This window comes from Aristolochia californica, unplaced genomic scaffold, assembly GCF_029961685.1.
Source record: "Aristolochia californica isolate CCGP_79_NKW_82.1479 unplaced genomic scaffold, dmAriCali1.0.hap1 SCAF_5, whole genome shotgun sequence".
In the NCBI taxonomy this organism is placed as follows: Eukaryota; Viridiplantae; Streptophyta; class Magnoliopsida; order Piperales; family Aristolochiaceae; genus Aristolochia; species Aristolochia californica.
Window position 1 is genome coordinate 42,049,631 of NW_027182214.1, and position 18,407 is coordinate 42,068,037.

The window sequence follows — 18,407 nt, forward strand, 5'->3', positions numbered from 1 at the left end:
TCCAGGCCGTGTCAATCAAAGATGACGAGCTTCGCGAGCAGATGAAGCCTTAACTGAAGGAGAACGGGGCAATTCCATGACTGCAAAAGCCATCTGATGTCGACGTGAAGCTGTCGTCTTATCCAGCTCTGCAATTGCAGGTAAACTAACATGTGGCGCCATGGGAACTTTTACTTTTATCCGGATTTCTCAAGCATCGCCTCTTCACTTATTGGATTGTTTCCTCCTGCCACACCCATCTTTTCCAAATTTACTTAACACCCTATTTCAAATATTTCGAAGATAGAAGTTATCTACACTAATACCCATTTCGAAGATGAAGATCATGTAGATACATAAGGGGGAGTTAGTGCCCCAAATGGATTCTTGAAGATCAAATTTATGTCCAACATGAAGATCATGTCAGTCATGTACATGAAGATCGTCTTCGCACGGGGGTTAGTGCGCCAAATGGATTCTTGAAGATCAAATTTATGTCCAACATGAAGATCATGTCAGTCATGTACATGAAGATCGTCTTCGCACTTGGTGTTAGTGTTGACGACTTCATATGCACTGGAAAACAGTTTCCAGTGTTAGTGCCCCAACATGAGAAAAACATAAAAAACAAGAGAATCTCTAAAACTTTACAGTGCACTTAATTACAACATAATCCTTAAACCCCAAATTAGGTAAAACAACCATTATTACTATACGAATAAGTTATTTAATGTATAATTAAATAAATTAATATATTTATTAATTAAATTAGATATTTTATTATGCATTAATATGATAATTACATGAACCAATGAAATACGTATATGATTAATTATAAATAATAAATAAATAACATTATAAATAAAAAAACGAAAGTAATACGTTAAGTTATTAATTTATTAATAACATATGATATACTTTAACTTAAAAATAAATATTTTAAGAAAAAAAATTGATCTAATCATAACTTTAACACACAATATATTTGTATAAAATATATTTTATGTATTATTAATTAATAATATATTATCACAAAATTTAAAATCATTGGTTTAATTAACTATAACAATCGGATAATTATGTCAAAATAATTTATCAAATATTTATTTTAATAATATTCTAATTATAAATATTAAATCACTATTTTAATATAATTTCTTCTTTTGAGACATTAAATGCAGAAGGCGACCTGATTGTCCTACTAAGGGCTTCTTCTCCATAGGTGAGGCTCTTGATGCATTGCGCCGTGGAAGGTCATCATCTTTCAGAACCTGAACAATCATTCTCTTGACTGGATTTCTGGTGAAGGGTCTCTTGTAATGTTATTCTTTTTGGATGTTGACACTTCCTGATAACTCGATCATTGTGCTTTTGCTAGTATCACTATTTATAAAAGTTTGAGTTAAACTATGGGCTGCACCTGCTTAAGGTTTACTGATGAACTTTGTGAGCTGGTCATACTGAAGCCTCAGTGGATTTGGTTTCACTTGCTGCATTAAGATCCATTTCTGCTCTTTCTGCTATTATTGATGCAGAGGACTGATCTATGGATTCCTTGTTTCAACTAAGAGAAATGAGTGATCAGTATCAACTTCCAACACATAATCCAACACATAATCCAACACTCAAATTGGGCTTGTCGAAAATCAAAAGGGTGATACATTTAAGAAACAGGGAATCAATTTATCTATTGTAAAGATGGTTCTTTAGATGATCAATTATTTAGGTTACATTGAACATGTAAAAAAAAAAAAAAAACCTAATCAGTAGAAAAAAAATTACAAAGGGTGCTACGCCGTTCTTACAAGGTATCTGACACTGTACATCTAGGCGGACGATTGCTTAATTGCCAACAGATGAGTTCAATGGCCGCCTCCTGTGGGCAGGCAGTAAACACGTCAAGAGATTCGAACACTTGAAATATAATGCTATTATAAAAATATATATATATAAAATCTGAACACCATAATATTTTACTGCACATCAGTCCAAAAAAAAATCATCTATGGGTGAATATAAAAATAATGAAAGCAAAAAAAGTTTCATTTTTTGTTTTTTTGGCCTAGTTCAAGTAACAATGCCTAAGAGCAGTTAGCCTATAGGTGGGAAGGCTGTAAGTTTATACCTCACTGATCTTGTCAGCAGAGCTCCAAGAAAAAGCAAAATGAGTCTAATTTATGCTGAAGGACCTAGCATGATTCTCGATCGTTGGTCGATCAAGTTAAGCTGTGTTAGTTCTACAATATACCTAAAAGGCATTCAACATTTCCAGGAAATCCTTTGGCTTGCCCTCTTCTTCTCTTACAACCTGTTCATCCAATTCAGCACACAGAATGAGACCTACTAAGTGATAAGCATGACTTGACCACAAAATCAAGAAAAGAGATGAGGCTAAAAAGCATGAAAGGCAAGAATACACAAGGAGACCCTCCTGATTTTTCAATCAATTATACTTCAAGTATCACATTTCTCTGGTAAGTACGAGAAAATTTAAGAAACAAATAAGAACGTGAAAAAAACTAAAAAATCCTATACAGATACACATTGTATACATCTCAAACTCTTCTAAATCATCTAATTACTACTCTTAACAAATGGAGCTGCATAATAGTCTTGAATTGCAAATGCACCTGGCTTTGTATCTTTTTACTATGGTGGCCTACCTTTAGAAACGCAAACAACAAGAAAACCAGTCAAATTGAATTTGACATTGGATTTGTTTTGAGCTAAGACCAGTACCATTGAGCTGGGAGCTCAACCCAATTACCACAAATCACGTAACTGCAGTTAAAAGTGAATGTAATCCCCCACATAGCTAAAAATAAATATAATACAGAGGGTCTAGATGCCCAATATTGACAACATGCAGATTCCAGTGGAGCAGAGAACCAAGACCACCTGCAGATAAGGCAGTAGACTTTTAAGCAATTTTGTCTGGACTTTCAACAGATTGCTAAAGACAAGCAGATGTCAGACCAGACGTATACTGTTACCATTAACTTGATTACACGAACACATGCTACAACTAAAACCCCTGCTGAGACTTGAACACAAAACCTCTTGTCAGAAACATCCCCTTGTGGCTACTGAGGCAGGCCCAATGAAAACTTAATTGTTAATTTCACGCTTTTGATTTTTTGACAAACCCTAGTCTTAAATCAGGTCGTGTATAGCAAGTGACTACTTAACCGGTTTAAAGATGGAGCCAAGTGAAGTAGCCAACCTGATTAACTCAAAAAGACTCAAGACTCATAAAGTATATATTAAGTAGCATACCTTAATGGGAGTGTCCTTTGGCAGACCCATTGTAGTAAGAAAGTCACAGCCAACTTGATTCCAGTCAATACCCTTATTTTCAACTCTACAGCTATCTACTTGAGTCAGTCTATTCTGATGTTCGAAGCAACTTCCTATCCACAAATAGAGCTTTTTACTTTTACCTTTCCCTACACCTGTCTCTGCAGATAAAAATAGAAACACTGCCTTGGAATCAAAATCACCAACACAAAATTTTGCAATCTTTTCTAACTTGGGCCAGCAGTATATTAAAAGATTCATTGGGTTTGGAACATCTGAGCTAGTGTTGACTGAACCAATAATTGTAGATATCTGTGGCTTTTCTTGTGACAAACTTCCCCCCTGTAGCACTCCATCAGTTTTTACAGAAACATCATCTTTATTTTCTTTGATGTGATCCAAAAGCTCAACTCTATTTTTCTTATTGTCCTCATTCCCTCCAGCAGAGTGTTCAAAACATGATACATCATAAGGTTGCTTGGGTAACATGGTTTTAAAAGCCTTCGATGTTGAATCACATGCAGCAACAAAAGTAGGTGAAGGTGTAGCTGACAGAGAAGCTGCTGAATGTGAGCTAGATTTTGAGTTCACGCTAGAGCCAGATGAAACTGAACTAGGGCGAGTAAGCAGCTGATTTTTGTTTACAGGATTATCAGTATCAACCATCAACATTGAATCTGAATATACTCTAGAAAGGGTAGCCCTTGATGCTGATACCCACTCTTTAACAACTCCTGAACCAAATTTACGCCTCAGTATGCTCCAATTGCTTTCCCTGGCAGGGACCCGCATTTCATGCCCGGCTCCTGATGCTGAGGAAAAGGGTGGCACTATTCCACCCACAAGTGCTTTACGGAAAAGCTCAAAGTCCACATCATATATATCTACTCGCTTTTTACCTACACCAATCCTAACTGTTGATTCAGTCTTCTCCTTCTTAACTTGCAAAGAGGTATCAGAATTATCTACAGAGTGTGAACAATTTGAGAAAACATTCCAAAAATCAGATGGTTCTTCCCCTTCCTCAACAGTTATGATGGGGCCCTGCACCCTTTCATATCGAACAACCTGAAATGCAGCTGCTTTTGCATCCCTCTCCATGACCAATTCACAATTTTTACCAATCCACACATATATTTCAGAGGGTACGTGGACAATAAATGCACCTCTAGAATCTAAAGCGGATGGAGATGGATCATTCAACATTTTTGGTACAAGATGTAGAGCGTCATAAGAGGAGTGTGGAGCCATTCTGTACATTCTCAAAATGGAGCTGGGGCTCAGAGGAATAGCATGGACACGTTTCTGACATTGCAGTAACTGACAAGTAAAGCCCATATTCGGATCTGCTATGCCCCTTGCAGCTTTAACATATTGAAATGCATCTTCAAAGCTCTGCCCCTCCCTCCACATGAGATATGCAATCACCAAAGATGTTGAACGGGAGACACCCTGACAACAGTGCACTAGGACCCGCCCACGTTGCTCCCTAACGTCTTCAAAATAGTCAAAAACATCATAAAGAATGCTAGTAATGTCTTCTGAAGGACTATCTTGCAGCCATAGTGTCTTGTATACAAAATCAGCCTTGAAGTATTCGGGGCTCACAAAACCCACACAATTAAGAACATGAGTGATCCCATTTTTAATAAGAATGTCACGGTCCCGTGCTACAGCATCACCACCGAGATATATATGTTCAGCCACCTTTGAGCATTCCTTATCAAAAAAGGCAATCTTATCCTTCTTGACAAGGGTCCCAGTAGGGTCTGGTTTTTGTTGGAATGATGACAAGTCGAGCTTCAATCCTCTGTTTGAGCTGCCACTTGGGGTTGGTGGATGGGGCCACTCACCAATATCATCAGAGCCTGCTTTGGGCCACTCATCTAAGTTGCGGCGAGTAATACATAGAGGCTGCAGTGGTGGCAAACAAGATCGACCCTTGGAATTCTGGTGAGACCGAGGGGTCAGAGGGACAGGAAAGTGACGGTCTTGCCTGAATTGGGTGCTATTCGGGTCAGTAGAATCACAAAAATCTTTTCTGCTCTCGGAGGATGGGGACCTAGAGGACCATGTGTTAGACCTCCAGAAAGTTTTGCGGCCAGAGGGTAGTGGGCACAGGCCCCGGGACCCAGTAGGGTCCTCATCCCCGACCATAGACACTAATTTTTGTAAAAATACCCACACGCCATGCCCAAAGCTTTCTCCTCGCTAATTGACGGAATATACCCAGAGACGAAGCTCTCAAATTGTGATAAAAAAGATAATATCGCTTCTATTACGATACACTTCTGCCAAAGCCTGCTTCATTCCTGTATTACAAGAAAAAAAAATTACAAAAGAAAACAGAAATTCACAAGTATAGTAGACGAGAAATAAATATTCACAAAATGGCTCCAACTATGTCACTTAATGATTTAAAATTTCAAAATAATGGTTCCAATGGAAGAGCATACCATTCCAAAAAAGAGACAAAGAAAGAAATTGAGGAGCATAGAAACTGAAAAAAAGTAGAATAATGAAATCATGGAATTGGACAAACAGATAAAAACATAATTCTTTCAAAGATAGACGCTATGCAATGGAAATACCAAAAACTGATATTAAAGGGTGCAAAACAACAGAAACAAAAGACCATATTATAAAAGAGAAAAAAGAATAAGCCTATCAATTACAACAGCTCGAAATCCACCAACAATGTTGAGACAATTTAGGAAGCGAGATGCAAAAGGGATTGGATGAAAGTGAAATAGAGCAGAAACTTTAAGTTTCCTTATCTATTTGAACATTAAAAATATCTGAACATTTTAATATGCTATTCAAGGATCATTAGTTGTCTAATACCGAAACTGAAACGAAAACAAAAGACACCAACAATGACTGCTCTCAATTCTAGAAACCAAAAAAATAGAAAAGACTAAGATGAAGTCGGATAAAATAAAAAGTACCAATGAAGTATCATGAAAGGCCTTCTCGAGCAAATTCATGTATTTCAGCCAAGGAAAAAAGAAACCAGCCGCGTAAAACTCATCGGCAGCCAAAAGTTAAATTCAACAACAGGCAAGAGATAGAGAGAGAGAGAGAGAGAGAGAGAGAGAGGCAGAAGAAAAGACGAAGAAGAAAGAAGAAGAGAAGGAAGAGAAAAAGGAAGAGGCAGAGAGATAATAGAAGAAAGAAGAAGAAGAAGAAGAAGAAGGCCGTTTACTTACCAAAATATATGAAAATATACACAAAAACCATATGACTAAAGACGGAGATCGAATCATTCGATCTTTCGCGCAAAACAGAATCACCATTAAATTGTCAAAACAGAAGTTCCAGAAATAAAAATCGCAACAAACGTAGAACCCTAAGGGACTAAATACAGTGAAAAATACCTCAAGGTTCCAACAAGGAAAACACGCAAAATTTCTTCCCAACAATCCAACCACTCTTTTTTCTTTTCTATTCCCAACTAATAATGATAACAACAACAACATGTCAAACGCAAGAAACAGTTGGGTTTCAGAAGACAAGCTGGAGCTAGAAGACTTACCGGAGTAACGACAGAAGTAGAAAGCGACGAGGGAAGGCTGCAGAGCAAGAAGAAATGAGGTGGAGGTGTGAAGAAGAAGTCTAGTATAGGGTTTTGAAAATGCGGGTTAAGTTAACCATGGTTAGTCACGGATATCGCCTGTGCCCATTTCACCCCGCCTGGTCCGGCTCGAGCCGCTGACTGTACTCCTCAGCCGAAGCCGACTGTAAGGGGTTCTTTTCCGCATCTTCGCACAGCGAGGGAATTGTTTCAATTGCAATCGTCCATTTCTTCTGATGGGGACAGTCAGAAAAAGTATATATCCAACGGTTCTAATTGAAAATGACGGGATTACTTATGAAAGACTTTGAGAATGATAAAGAAAGGGTAAAAATCAATATCCACTTAATTTTTATTTTCTAAAAATAAAAAAATTGCTTATTTTATGTAACAATATAAATTACTTATGATATATTGAAACAATAATTGTGATATGACTTTTTTATAAAAATAAAATCTATTTAAAAAAATTAAAATTTTACTTATTGATTCATATGAAAAATAAGATTTTTTCTCGTAAAATAAGTTATTGTCAAGATGAAACCGTAAAAATATAAAGCTTTTAAAGTGATATCACTTGTGCCCATTGCTAGTAGGGCCAATTATAACGTACCTTACAAAGAGACTTATTCCACTGAATTGACCACAACAACTAACTTAGAAAAGTTCGCTCCGACATAAGAAGTTACCTTAGTGAGTGCTTATGGTTCATATCAATTGTAGCTGAGGCTTAATAGCCTTTTCCTCTATGGTCACACTAGCCTCCCTCAATAAAGTACCAAAAGCCTTTAAAATTTACAATAAAACACACAATATGGATAAGTAGACCAATCCTCAAGAGCTACTCTACGTAACAACAACTTAAGTCGGTTTTTAAACGATCGGATTTTGAAATGTGGGGATACTTAAAAACAACTCATCAAATGATGTTATCACAATCTAAGCTCATAAGTGAAGTTCTCAATAATTCAAATGATTTTAAAGTACAAGATCCTTTAGTTTAGACTTACTAAGTGTATGCTATTGACTTTAAAATAAAAGATACATAACCACTTGGATTTTGAAAAATATCGTCAACAAACAATGATCTAAAATAAATTATTATTGCCGAAGTAAGAACACCAAGTAATATAGATTTATTTTACCAAGTATAATTAATTAATTTTAAAATATGTGCATAAAAATACTTGGATTTTAAAAATTCAACCCCAAAATTATAACACAATGCTCAGATCCCTTTAAATCAGAATGGTAAAATAAATTGAATGATTTCAATGTATAAAAGCTATGATTCTAAAACAAGAGATGCTAAGCAGATAAAGATTTCAAAATTAGAAGCTTTAAAATACTTAGCTCTTTGCTAGGTGGTTGTCCAAATTAAATCTCCAAATTTAATTGCAAAGTATGAGAACACTTGGGAGAGGTCATTTTGTGGTTTAGGAGTCAAGAAAGGCAAATCTAAGGGCAAAATCGACTTAAATAAATGATTTCTTGATGTTAAAAAAAGTCATTGAGCTAAGAGAGGGACACTTTGTCCTTTTTCAAATCTTGACAAATTTGGATTAAAACACTCATGAAATGACTTAAAATTTTATGATAATTTGCTCATTACATAGATAGGTCACTTGCAAATTTTAGTGACCTATCTTGCCTCGATCAAGGCCTGAATGATCTTTCTTAAATGCCTCTTCTTCTTATTTTGGTCATTCAACATCTTTTGCTTGTGCATTTGGACAATTTGTTGAATGAATGCTTCTAGTGGTTTGTTTCTCTCGTGGCCAGTAGGATGTTCTCTATCTGATTGGTCTATCTTCATAGATCTCTCCTTATGTTTCCTTCAATCGGGTCAATCAGTTAGGTGGTCAAATGGGTAATTTTAGAAGTTTTTTTCTAGTCAAATGGGAAATGTTAGGTTGAACAGTTGTCTTCTCTCTCTAGTCCTAAGGGTAGTTTGAAAGACAATGCTTCTCTGGTGTGGCTTGTTGGAAGACAGGGCCCAAGCCCACATGACCAAGGAATACTCACATATTAAAGTGTATTAAAAATGGGCCCAAACCCATAAGACCAAGGAAGACCCATGGATCCAAGAAATATAGAAGATGGGCTCAAGGCCCACAGATCAAGGAGAAGACCCATATGTCCACATACATTGATGACAGGACGGTAAATAAAGGGTCATCTTATAGAGATGGTATTGATGTAATTATGTTAAAGTTCTAGGAAATTGTTTGGGGCTTTTTGAGCTATAAAGCATATGTAATGTACTTCATTAGTTAATTAAGTGTTTGATATCATTAAAATTATCTCAATTGAGATATGAAAACCGACTGTAATTTTTAGAGCATTATGATTTAAGTGAATTAGTTGAATGCATACCAAACCAAATGAAAATTTAGGCATAAGGCTGCACAACAAGGTGTAACTATAACATCACAACTCAATAATCATAGTCGATTAAACACACTCCAAGGAACTGAAGAAATGAATGCATTAAGAATTTTATTGCATAACATAATAAGTAACATGAGTTGTAAGTAGGACCACAATATAGGCATGCTAAATGATATCAATTTGAGATGTATGGAAATTAAACATTGACATAAAGATCTTATGATAGTCAAATAACGAGAAGTAATTGCATTTGTTAGATATGTTGGTACACTTGATATTTTTTTGTCCAATTGCACTATAATGCAAAATTTTAAGTTCCTTGGAAATTAATTCCCTAACAGTTGTCTCTATTAGTCGTCTTACCCACTTAACTTCACGTTCATGACCCTTATATAAGTCAAGGGTCTTACCTTACTTCGAGTTTGAACGAAAAAGGTCAATGTAATAGAGTGAACATTATTTTTCATGTGTTTCCTTTATTTCCTAACGCTTCAATATCTAACAATGAGTAGCTAGCGAGCATTAGTAAAATGAGGGGTGAAAATGAAATACTAGAATCGTTTAGGGTTTAGGAAATACTAGAAAAACATATTTTTTTATGGGGAAAGTGTTTTTTCCCAACAAAATTATGTTTTCACTAGGAAAGAGGTCTTTCCCAAAGAAAAATCAAACTTTTTAGGAAAGTTTTATTAGGGTTTAGGAAGAGAAACCCCTCCCCTCCCTTTCCTTTTTCTTCTTGTCATTGTTGTTGTCCTCATCCTTCAATCCTCTTTCTGTAGTTATAATTATTAATCATTAGTCTATAGTTAATAATTAAGTATTAAGTATTAATTATTAATTGTATTAATATTAATTATTATTACTTAGTTAATAATTATTACTAGTTACTTATTAACTATTTACAAATTAAGTGACTTAAATCGTAGTTGAAATCCCAATCGGACCCTAATTAATCGCCTAATCATAACTTGAATGTTATTATTTAAGCCCCTAATCCAACCTGAATGGACCATAATTAAACCCTAATCGGACCATAAACCATAATTATTTATCATTAGCTAATCACTAATTATTCAAATATTAAATATTTTTTAAAAGGCACCCATGTGTGTATGGGTGACATGACTAGTAAATAAGGAGAACTTTCATAGAGATGACATAAAATTATAATTATGCAAGACGTCCTCTTCTATTCATTCTTGTTGAGTTGTGCAAGAGAAATAGGACAAGAGTTTTTTTTTCTCTAAAAAATAGTATAATTAGTTATTTACTATTTCTAAAATATTTATATAATAAAAATTAAGGGGTAGTTAAGTAATTTAAAATTTTAATTAAAATATTTAAAAATTTTTACCTTAATTGTCTATTAAATATGAATAACAAAGCCATATTCGAAATTATAACATTTAGCTATTCATATTTGAAGATTTGAAGGTATATGAAACTACCTTTTAGCAAATTTTGATCAATTTTAATCATCAATTTAAGTTGAAACCCTTATTCTGGACTAGAGATAATACTTATTGTAGACAAAATTATTGAATGGAATTAATTTTGCCAACCCTTGTGTGAGCTCTTTTTGATATACTATCAAAACCATATTTATATAATTTAGAGTTTTAACATCTATATACATATAGCTTACTTTTAAAAGACTAGTAAATTTTAAATTTTTTAGTGATTTGGGCCATTAGCTCAACAATCACCATAGGGGTATTTTGGTGTGAGGTCTTTGGTTCAAAAAAATTTTTAAAAAAACTCTTGTTAGAAGGAACATGGAAGACTAATATTACATTTAATTTAGTATCTTGAAATTTGAAAATCAGTAGTAGTGTAGACAAGTAAAAAGCTCTCTTTGTAGGTTAGGGCTCCAATTCTATAGCATTTTAGCCATTCACTTTTAATACCCTAGAGAACACATTTGTCCCCTTAAGGATGCAAGTAGCATTACTTGTTTATTTGTATATTAATGTCATTAAATAAATATGATCAAAGGGTATTTGATACTTGACTACCTATTTGCTTGTTTATTATGAAGGTCATACTAGGGACCAAATCTAGTTAAACCCGACAAAATTAGTCGGGTCATAGCTTCATAACATAGATTTTTTAGATATAAAAGAAAACCCATTATTCATTTAGTTAAAAATACTAGAGTGATGAAGAGTGGATTATGTAATCTATTCATCTTCATTTTTACATGAATATTGTGTTACGTAAAAGTAGCTAAAAGAATGTTACAAGGTGGGACCCACCATGATCACGTGAGGTGGCATGATGAGTCATCACACGAGCTGACATCCTTATCACATGAGTTGAAAGATTTGGCAATCTTCCTTGATTAATGTAATTGATTTATCTTTCCTTGATTTATGTAAATTTGGATAACATGATTGATGCAATTAGGGATATTAGAGATCATATCTTATCTCTAAATATATAATGAAAATAGTATAAATAGGGGTCTTGGTTGAAGGGTTCAATCAAGCTCTCCACATCTCAACTCATGAAGAATCTCTCTCAGGCCTAATTTTTTTTTCTCTTTTTTCTCTTCTCTCCTCTTTATTCGAGTTCACTCTCTCTCTTTCTCTCTTTGCTCTTTCCATGTCAAAAGAATGCTTTAAGAAGTTATGGCCAAAGCTACTCATAGAAGGCTCTTTGTGAAGCAAGACTGAAGCTTGTGAGATAAGTTTTTCATTTTTTTTATTATTACTTCATGCTCTTGGTTTTTGTATCTTTAGAAGATGGTTCAGAGATGATTTTATTTTTGTCTTCATCTTATGAAATTATTGAGATTTATGATCTTGGATTAGAAGAAGTTTACCAAGACAGTTTTGTCGGTTTGCAAGTTTTTGGCTAAAAATCGGTTTATGTTGAGATTTTCTGCATAAAAGGATATAATTTTGTGGGAACAAGATTTTCTTGATGAAGAAAATTATTCTTAAGCCTATTATGAGTATTTTTTTATCCATTGGATTTCAAAAATCGAATTACTTAGCTTCTATGCTAAACTTCTCCATTAATTGAGTTCTTATAAGAACTCTACTCGGTTTTGTATTTTTTGGAGAATTTTTTGAGAGCCCCGAGGTAGCTGATTGTTGTTGGAAAATCAAACATCGAATATTGTGTTTTACATAAAATGAATCAAGCACAAAATAAGAAAGGAAGTGGCTAGTGACGCCAATCCATTTGAAGAAATATTGTTGTTTTTTAAGATCTTATAATATCTTCTTGATTAGGCCTGATTTTGTTTGATTTTTGATCAATTATATCTAGCCTAATTCATGAGGAACTGAATATATACTGATTTATCCCAAGTTGGAGTAAAATATATTTTTGGAATGATCTTGGAAAGATCTAATCGGAATTGCTACCTTACCTTACTTGATTTCAGGCTTATTGATTGATTATTGTTATCCTCTACAAGGAAGACTAGAGAATTAATTACATGAATTTTTGGCCAGCAAGTTAACTGGCCTAAGAGGGTTCCCTCCTTGCCTAAAGATTTAATAAGCTCGGGTTCTCCTCCCATCTACCCAAGCTAGCCTTGGCTGGTCTTGAATCTCCAAGCAACTTACTTAGGCTACTTCAAATTTGAGTACATTATTACTCTTGAATTGCCTCTTATGGTTGAAGAATACATGGGTAATAAGAATGATATTCTCAAGATTACTACCATACCCTTGTGATGGATATTAAATTTCTTGAGCTGGTCGACATTGGTTTGACAGTTCCTTATAACAAGGGATCTACTTGGTCACCTCACTATACTTGCGCCACCCATTGATGAAGAAGATATTGCTTATGCTAAGTGGTTAAAAAATGATACTTTGGTAATTAATTGGTTCATCAACAACATGGAAAAACCTATCTCCAACAATGTTATTCATCTCGACACCGCCAAACAAAATTGGGAGACATGTGCTAAGTTGTACTCTAGCTCTGACAACTTGTATATGCCAAATGATATTCTCCAAAGAATGTTCAACACTAAACAAAGAGAAAACATCCATGAATGTTTGGCTCGTTTTAGAGGCCTTCTTCAAGAATGGAAGCTAACTCAGCCTACCTCCATTGATGTCTCTGTCTAAGACAAGCAGAAGGAAGCCTTAGCCATTACCATTTGCTTAGCACACATTAAGCCATATCTCGAATTTGCTAAAAGTCAACTCCTTAGGGCCTTTGTTATTCCCACTTTTGATGATGTATGTGCCACATTACTCTACATTCTAGACTCTTTTTCTCCTTCTCCTACTGTAGTGTCATCCGCTATGTACTATGAGCATAGGGGAACATCAACCGACCACAACCGAGGCCATGGAAGAAATTATAGAGGAGGAAGAGGAAGAGGTGGTGGGAATGGTCTTGTCAAAATAAACAGCATGGAATGCATTCATTATGGGAAATAGCCACACTATAGACCAGTGTTTTTAAATCCATGGCATACCAGATTGGGATCAGGTTAATCAAGCCTCAGTAAGTGATACAAAAGAGGATCAGTCTACCCCATTAACAGAAAAGAAAACCCTTACCGATGATGAGTATAACTTATTCCAGAAAATGAAAACACTGATAGTCTCTCCTCCAAGTTCCTCCTCAACCCCCTGAAGCGCTGGTTGACACCACACCAGCGGAGTGTGCGGATCCCATCGAGGTAAGTCCACCTTCTCCTGTTCCTTTTAGACCACAATATGATACTCGACCCAATGCCTTAAGGAAAGAACCCAGAATTTGCACTAGGCCCTCTATTTCTCACCCCATATCCAATTTTGTGTCTCACCATCGTTTATCTTCTTCATGTTGTTAATTTTTTGTGTCTATCTCCTCCATCTCAGTCCCACAGTCCTATTTGGAGGCTCTAAAATATCTAGGGTGGAAGGCAATAATGGACGAAGAAATGCAGGTACTTTATGAGAATCGGACATGGGCTCTAGTTTCTCTTCCATTAGATAAAAAAATTATCGGCTATAAGTGGGGTTTTACTATTAAATACAATCTAGATGATTCAGTTGCTCGTCTTAAGGCTCGCCTCGTTGCTAAAGGCTATACGCAATATTATGGGATTAATTATAAGGAAACATTCTCTCTGGTGGCCAAAATGAACTCGATACATATTTTATTATCTTTTGCTGCTATTTCTTCCTGGTTGGTCTATCAACTTAATGTAAAAAATATTTTTCTCAATGGGGATATAAAGGTAGAAATTTATATGCAACAACCGTCTGGATTTGTGGTCGAGGGGGAGTCAGTATGTCTATTGAAAAAATCCCTTTATATAGTCTGAAACAGTCTCCTCGTGCATGGTTTGATAAATTTAGCCAAACACTCATACGGGCCGGATTTCACAAATGTTTCGTAGATCACTCCGTATTTCTTAAAGACACACCTAAAGGCAAAGTGATTTTGGTCATATATGTTGATAATATTGTCTTAACCGGTAGTGATCCCGAAGGCATTCAGGAAACCAAGGAAAAAATATGTGAAGAATTCAAGACAAAAAATCTTGGACTACTTAAATACTTTATAGGTATTGAAGTACTACAGTCCAAACATAGAATTATACTATCTCAAATGAAGTATGTCCTTAATCTACCGGAGGAGACAAGAATGATGGGGAGTAAACTAGTAGAAACCCCTATGGATTCTAATACAAAAAATTATCTGCAAGCACTAGAGAAGATGTGAATATTAAAAAATATCAAAGACTGTGGGGAAACTCATTTATCTCTGTGTAACAAGGTCGGATATATCATATGCAGTAAATGTGGTGAGTCAATGTGGTGAGTCAATGCATGCACAAACTACAATTAACTGACAATCATTGGAAAGAATATTGCGATATTTGTAAGGAGCTCCAGGAATATGGCTTCTCTATAAAACCATGGTCACTTCAACATAGAATAGTTTGAGATATAGAATGAGCCGGATCCCAGATGACAGAAAATCTACTTCGGGATATTATATAATGGTTGGAGGGAACTTGGTTACATGGAGAAGCAAGAAGTAGAACGTAATTGCAAGGTCTAGTGCAAAACCAAAATACAGGGCCATGACACACACAGTTACTTAGCTTCTATGGATCAAATCCTTTTTCACTGAACTGAGATTCTATAAAAAAGACCCTATGGATCAATATTGCGACAATTAAGCGGTAATACATATCACCTCAAATTTGATCTTCCATGAGAGAACAAAGCACATTGAACTAGATTGACATTTCATACGAGAGAAATTCCAAGCCGTCATATTATCTCTCAAACATATCTCTTCATAAGGGCAAGTTACAGACATTCTCACGAAACCAGTCATTTATAAGATCTTGTCCACCATCTGCAACAACCTGGGCATTTACCATATTTTCTCACCCCCAACTTGAGGGGGAATGTTACAAAGTGGGACCCACCATGATCACGTGAGATGGTTTGATGAGTCATTACACGAGTTGGCATCCTTGTCACATGAGTTGGGAGATTTGGCAATCTTCCTTGATTAATGTAATCGATTTATCTTCTCATAATTTATGTAAACTTTGATAATCATAATTGATGTAATTAGGGATAATAAAGATCTTATTTTATCTCTAATATATAATAAAAATAGTATAAATTACAACAATATCGTCCATGGCGACACTGACTCTACCGTTATTACTTAGCTAGATGACGAACGACTCACTATGGGGTCGAGGCAGGGAACGGAAGGGAAAACAGTGAAGTCGACCCATCCCTGGGCGTTGAGGCAGTACGAGGTTGTCCTTTCGGGATCTCTCTCCCAGGAAATGTCAATGTCCTGCAAAGTGATCTGCTTGCAGGAGACAGTCTTGCTGCAAGCCAGACAAACTGCAACTTTCGTTGATGATGTTCCGTGCACATTGATAATGCTCACATCGCTCACTTCCACGTTCGATGTCTGCCATATCAGATTAATGAGTTTCGAGTCAGATCATTAAAAAGACTGAACGATTGATCAAAACTAGACGTTTCAATGGATTCCCACATGAAATAGTCAGATTGGACTTTGTTTTAGAACTCACATGATTCTTGCAGTTATGGTGGCCATTGCAGTAGTATTGATCGATGATGATGGGATTCTTTACGAGATGTAAGTCCACTTCCTCAAATACAACGTCTCTGACATAGCCACTGCCTCCCTGCACAGGAAGAACGAATTCTGTCAAATCATATCAATCTGAACCTTCACGACTACAGAAAAAAGGAAGATTACCTGCCACGTCTTGATTCGCACCCCATTTTGAGTTCCGTTGAAGGAGACGGCTTTTACGCGAACATGTTCTACAGTGGCGAAAGCTCCATCTTTTCCCAGACTCCCGATACTGAAGCAGAAGAAACATTAATAACCTCCATTTTCAGTCTCAGAAAGAAGAAGATAGAAGCAGAACACATTTATAAACCTTATTCCATGACCAGGCCCGCAAGCAATTCCACTGATGTTGAGGTAAGAAGAGGCATTTCCGATTGAAATACAATCATCACCTGCAGAGAAAGCAAACCTATTATCCTGTGTTAATGTAGAAGTAGTAGCTGGAAAAGACAGAAAATACCTGTTCCGATTTTTGAATCAACTACTGTGAGGTTTTGAGAAGATTCGATGTGGATTCCATCAGTGTTGGGGCTGTCCTCTGGGGCACTAATTGTGAGACCAGAGATCTGGACACCATTGCAGCTATCGATCTTCATATGTACCCTAGGGTTGTCCACTAAGGTTAGCCCGCTAATGTTCACCAGCGAGCTTCTTGCAACAACCAAGGCCTGTTTATAGTCATTTATCCATATATGATGTGTCGTGTATATGTAGTCTAAAACCATTGCTAGTGACGCTTTTAACAACAAGTGAAAAAACACTAAATTGAGATCAAGTACTGGTGAAGACCGAGTTAAATAGAAGTCATCGTACCTTTGGGGGAGAAGTGCAAGCCTGTTATGACAGAAAGATCATATATATGTAAATCAACCTCATATAAGAGAGATTAATTGATTTGTTAAGCTGAATTCAACTCACAGTTTTCTTCTTTTTGTTGTTTCTTTCCCACCAAACTTGTCCATTGCCATTGATTGTACCTTCACCAACAATGTCCAGCCCATTCAGGTCTTGGAATTCAATCCAATCCCTGTTACTCTTAGAACTGCAGTTCCACCCGTCTAGCGTCTCTGGTCCCATTATAGTCCCCTCAAGCTTCACAAAAAAAATGACCCTGTTTGAGGGTACTAATTCGGGTGATTTGAAGGTAAGTAGTTCAATGGGGTTAAATGGGAGTAGTGCAGCTTACCCGAAAGGTAATGGAAGACGAGACGCAAGGTCCTGCAAATATTATCTTGTTCAACAGAAACGTATAGCAGGAAGGAACATAGACGACCGGGCTAGGAGGATTTGGAACGAGTGGAGTTGGAGGATTTTCAAAGGCACAGGCTGCTTCCCAAGCGTTTCTGAAAGCCTTACAAAACGATCAACAAGGAAGAGAAGATTTGCAGTCAGTACTGAAAGTTCTTTCTCCAGGTATTGCTTCAGTTTCTTAATGGGTCAGAGATGCAGAACTATGCGGACAGCGGATTTCAAGGGCGCTGGCAGAGGAAAACCAGACAAGTGTTGGAGAAGAAAGAAAAAGAAATGAAAGACTACCTGGGTATCGTCTGTAAGTCCATCTCCTACTGCACCGTAATCAATCACATTGAACTGATAATCTGGGCATGCAACAGGAGGAGGAGGAGGATTTGGTAGAAGAAAGCCATCAGCGGCATCTGAGTTTGAAGCAACCGCTTGAGATGTGATCACGGAAAGAAGAAGGAGAAGTCCAGAAACGATTTGCACATTCATGGTTCCGCAGGGAAACCGAAGAGAAGAAAAAGAAAAGAAAAAAGAAAAGAAATCGTACGAGAGATCCGATCGCAACGTGAGTCTCAAATGCGTTATGTACACCTGAGACAACAGAAGCAGACGTAGGCGGGAAAAAAAAGTGTTCTAAATAAACAAGATCTTGCTCTGAACCGAAACAGGCAAAGAAGAAAACCAGTATTAATATATAGGTTGCATGAAATCAATTCTGAATCTCGTTTGATTATTTATGGGGCCTTTGAGTTTCTTCTATTAGATTACGTTTTCTGATTAACGGTTGCTTGGAAGTTTGAACGATCGAAGATATTTATTTGGT

General features: G+C 36.2%; 2 protein-coding genes across 5 annotated transcripts; both read right to left on the reverse strand.

Annotated features, from left to right (window-relative positions):
- Positions 1-1,475: 1,475 nt before the first annotated feature.
- LOC137966189 (protein-tyrosine-phosphatase MKP1-like) lies at positions 1,476-6,867 on the reverse strand. 4 transcript variants are annotated; one of them, XM_068812735.1, is made up of 4 exons: positions 6,654-6,731; positions 3,256-5,588; positions 2,228-2,287; positions 1,476-1,543 (listed from the first exon to the last, which is right to left on the reverse strand). In XM_068812735.1, the coding sequence occupies exons 2-3, from the start codon at positions 5,431-5,433 to the stop codon at positions 2,228-2,230; spliced, it is 2,238 nt and encodes a 745-aa protein (XP_068668836.1). In that variant the 5' UTR covers positions 5,434-5,588; positions 6,654-6,731; the 3' UTR covers positions 1,476-1,543. The 4 variants fall into 4 exon arrangements, 2 of the variants coding, with proteins under 2 accessions (XP_068668836.1, XP_068668835.1); XR_011116197.1 differs by lacking the exons at positions 1,476-1,543; positions 6,654-6,731 and adding exons at positions 1,589-1,855; positions 6,812-6,867 and having other exon boundaries at positions 2,105-2,287; XR_011116196.1 differs by lacking the exon at positions 1,476-1,543 and adding an exon at positions 1,589-1,855 and having other exon boundaries at positions 2,105-2,287.
- A 9,025-nt stretch (positions 6,868-15,892) lies between these two features.
- LOC137965362 (polygalacturonase-like) lies at positions 15,893-18,073 on the reverse strand. The gene is made up of 9 exons (XM_068811666.1): positions 17,879-18,073; positions 17,529-17,693; positions 17,261-17,434; positions 17,156-17,176; positions 16,803-17,010; positions 16,653-16,734; positions 16,466-16,574; positions 16,275-16,391; positions 15,893-16,150 (listed from the first exon to the last, which is right to left on the reverse strand). The coding sequence occupies exons 1-9, from the start codon at positions 18,071-18,073 to the stop codon at positions 15,893-15,895; spliced, it is 1,329 nt and encodes a 442-aa protein (XP_068667767.1).
- Between the last annotated feature and the right edge of the window lie 334 nt (positions 18,074-18,407).

Bases quoted from the DNA above. Each gene is read 5' to 3' on its own strand.
- LOC137966189 (XM_068812735.1), bottom strand. From the start codon at position 5,433: ATGGTCGGGGATGAGGACCCTACTGGGTCCCGGGGCCTGTGCCCACTA. The intron at 2,288-3,255 runs GTATGCTACTTA...TTGGATGAACAG, and splicing joins CAAAGGACACTCCCATTAAG to GTTGTAAGAGAAGAAGAGGG.
- LOC137965362 (XM_068811666.1), bottom strand. From the start codon at position 18,073: ATGAATGTGCAAATCGTTTCTGGACTTCTCCTTCTTCTTTCCGTGATC. The intron at 17,694-17,878 runs GTAGTCTTTCAT...TCGTTTTGTAAG, and splicing joins GACTTACAGACGATACCCAG to GCTTTCAGAAACGCTTGGGA. The intron at 17,435-17,528 runs GTAAGCTGCACT...TTTTTTGTGAAG, and splicing joins CGTCTTCCATTACCTTTCGG to CTTGAGGGGACTATAATGGG.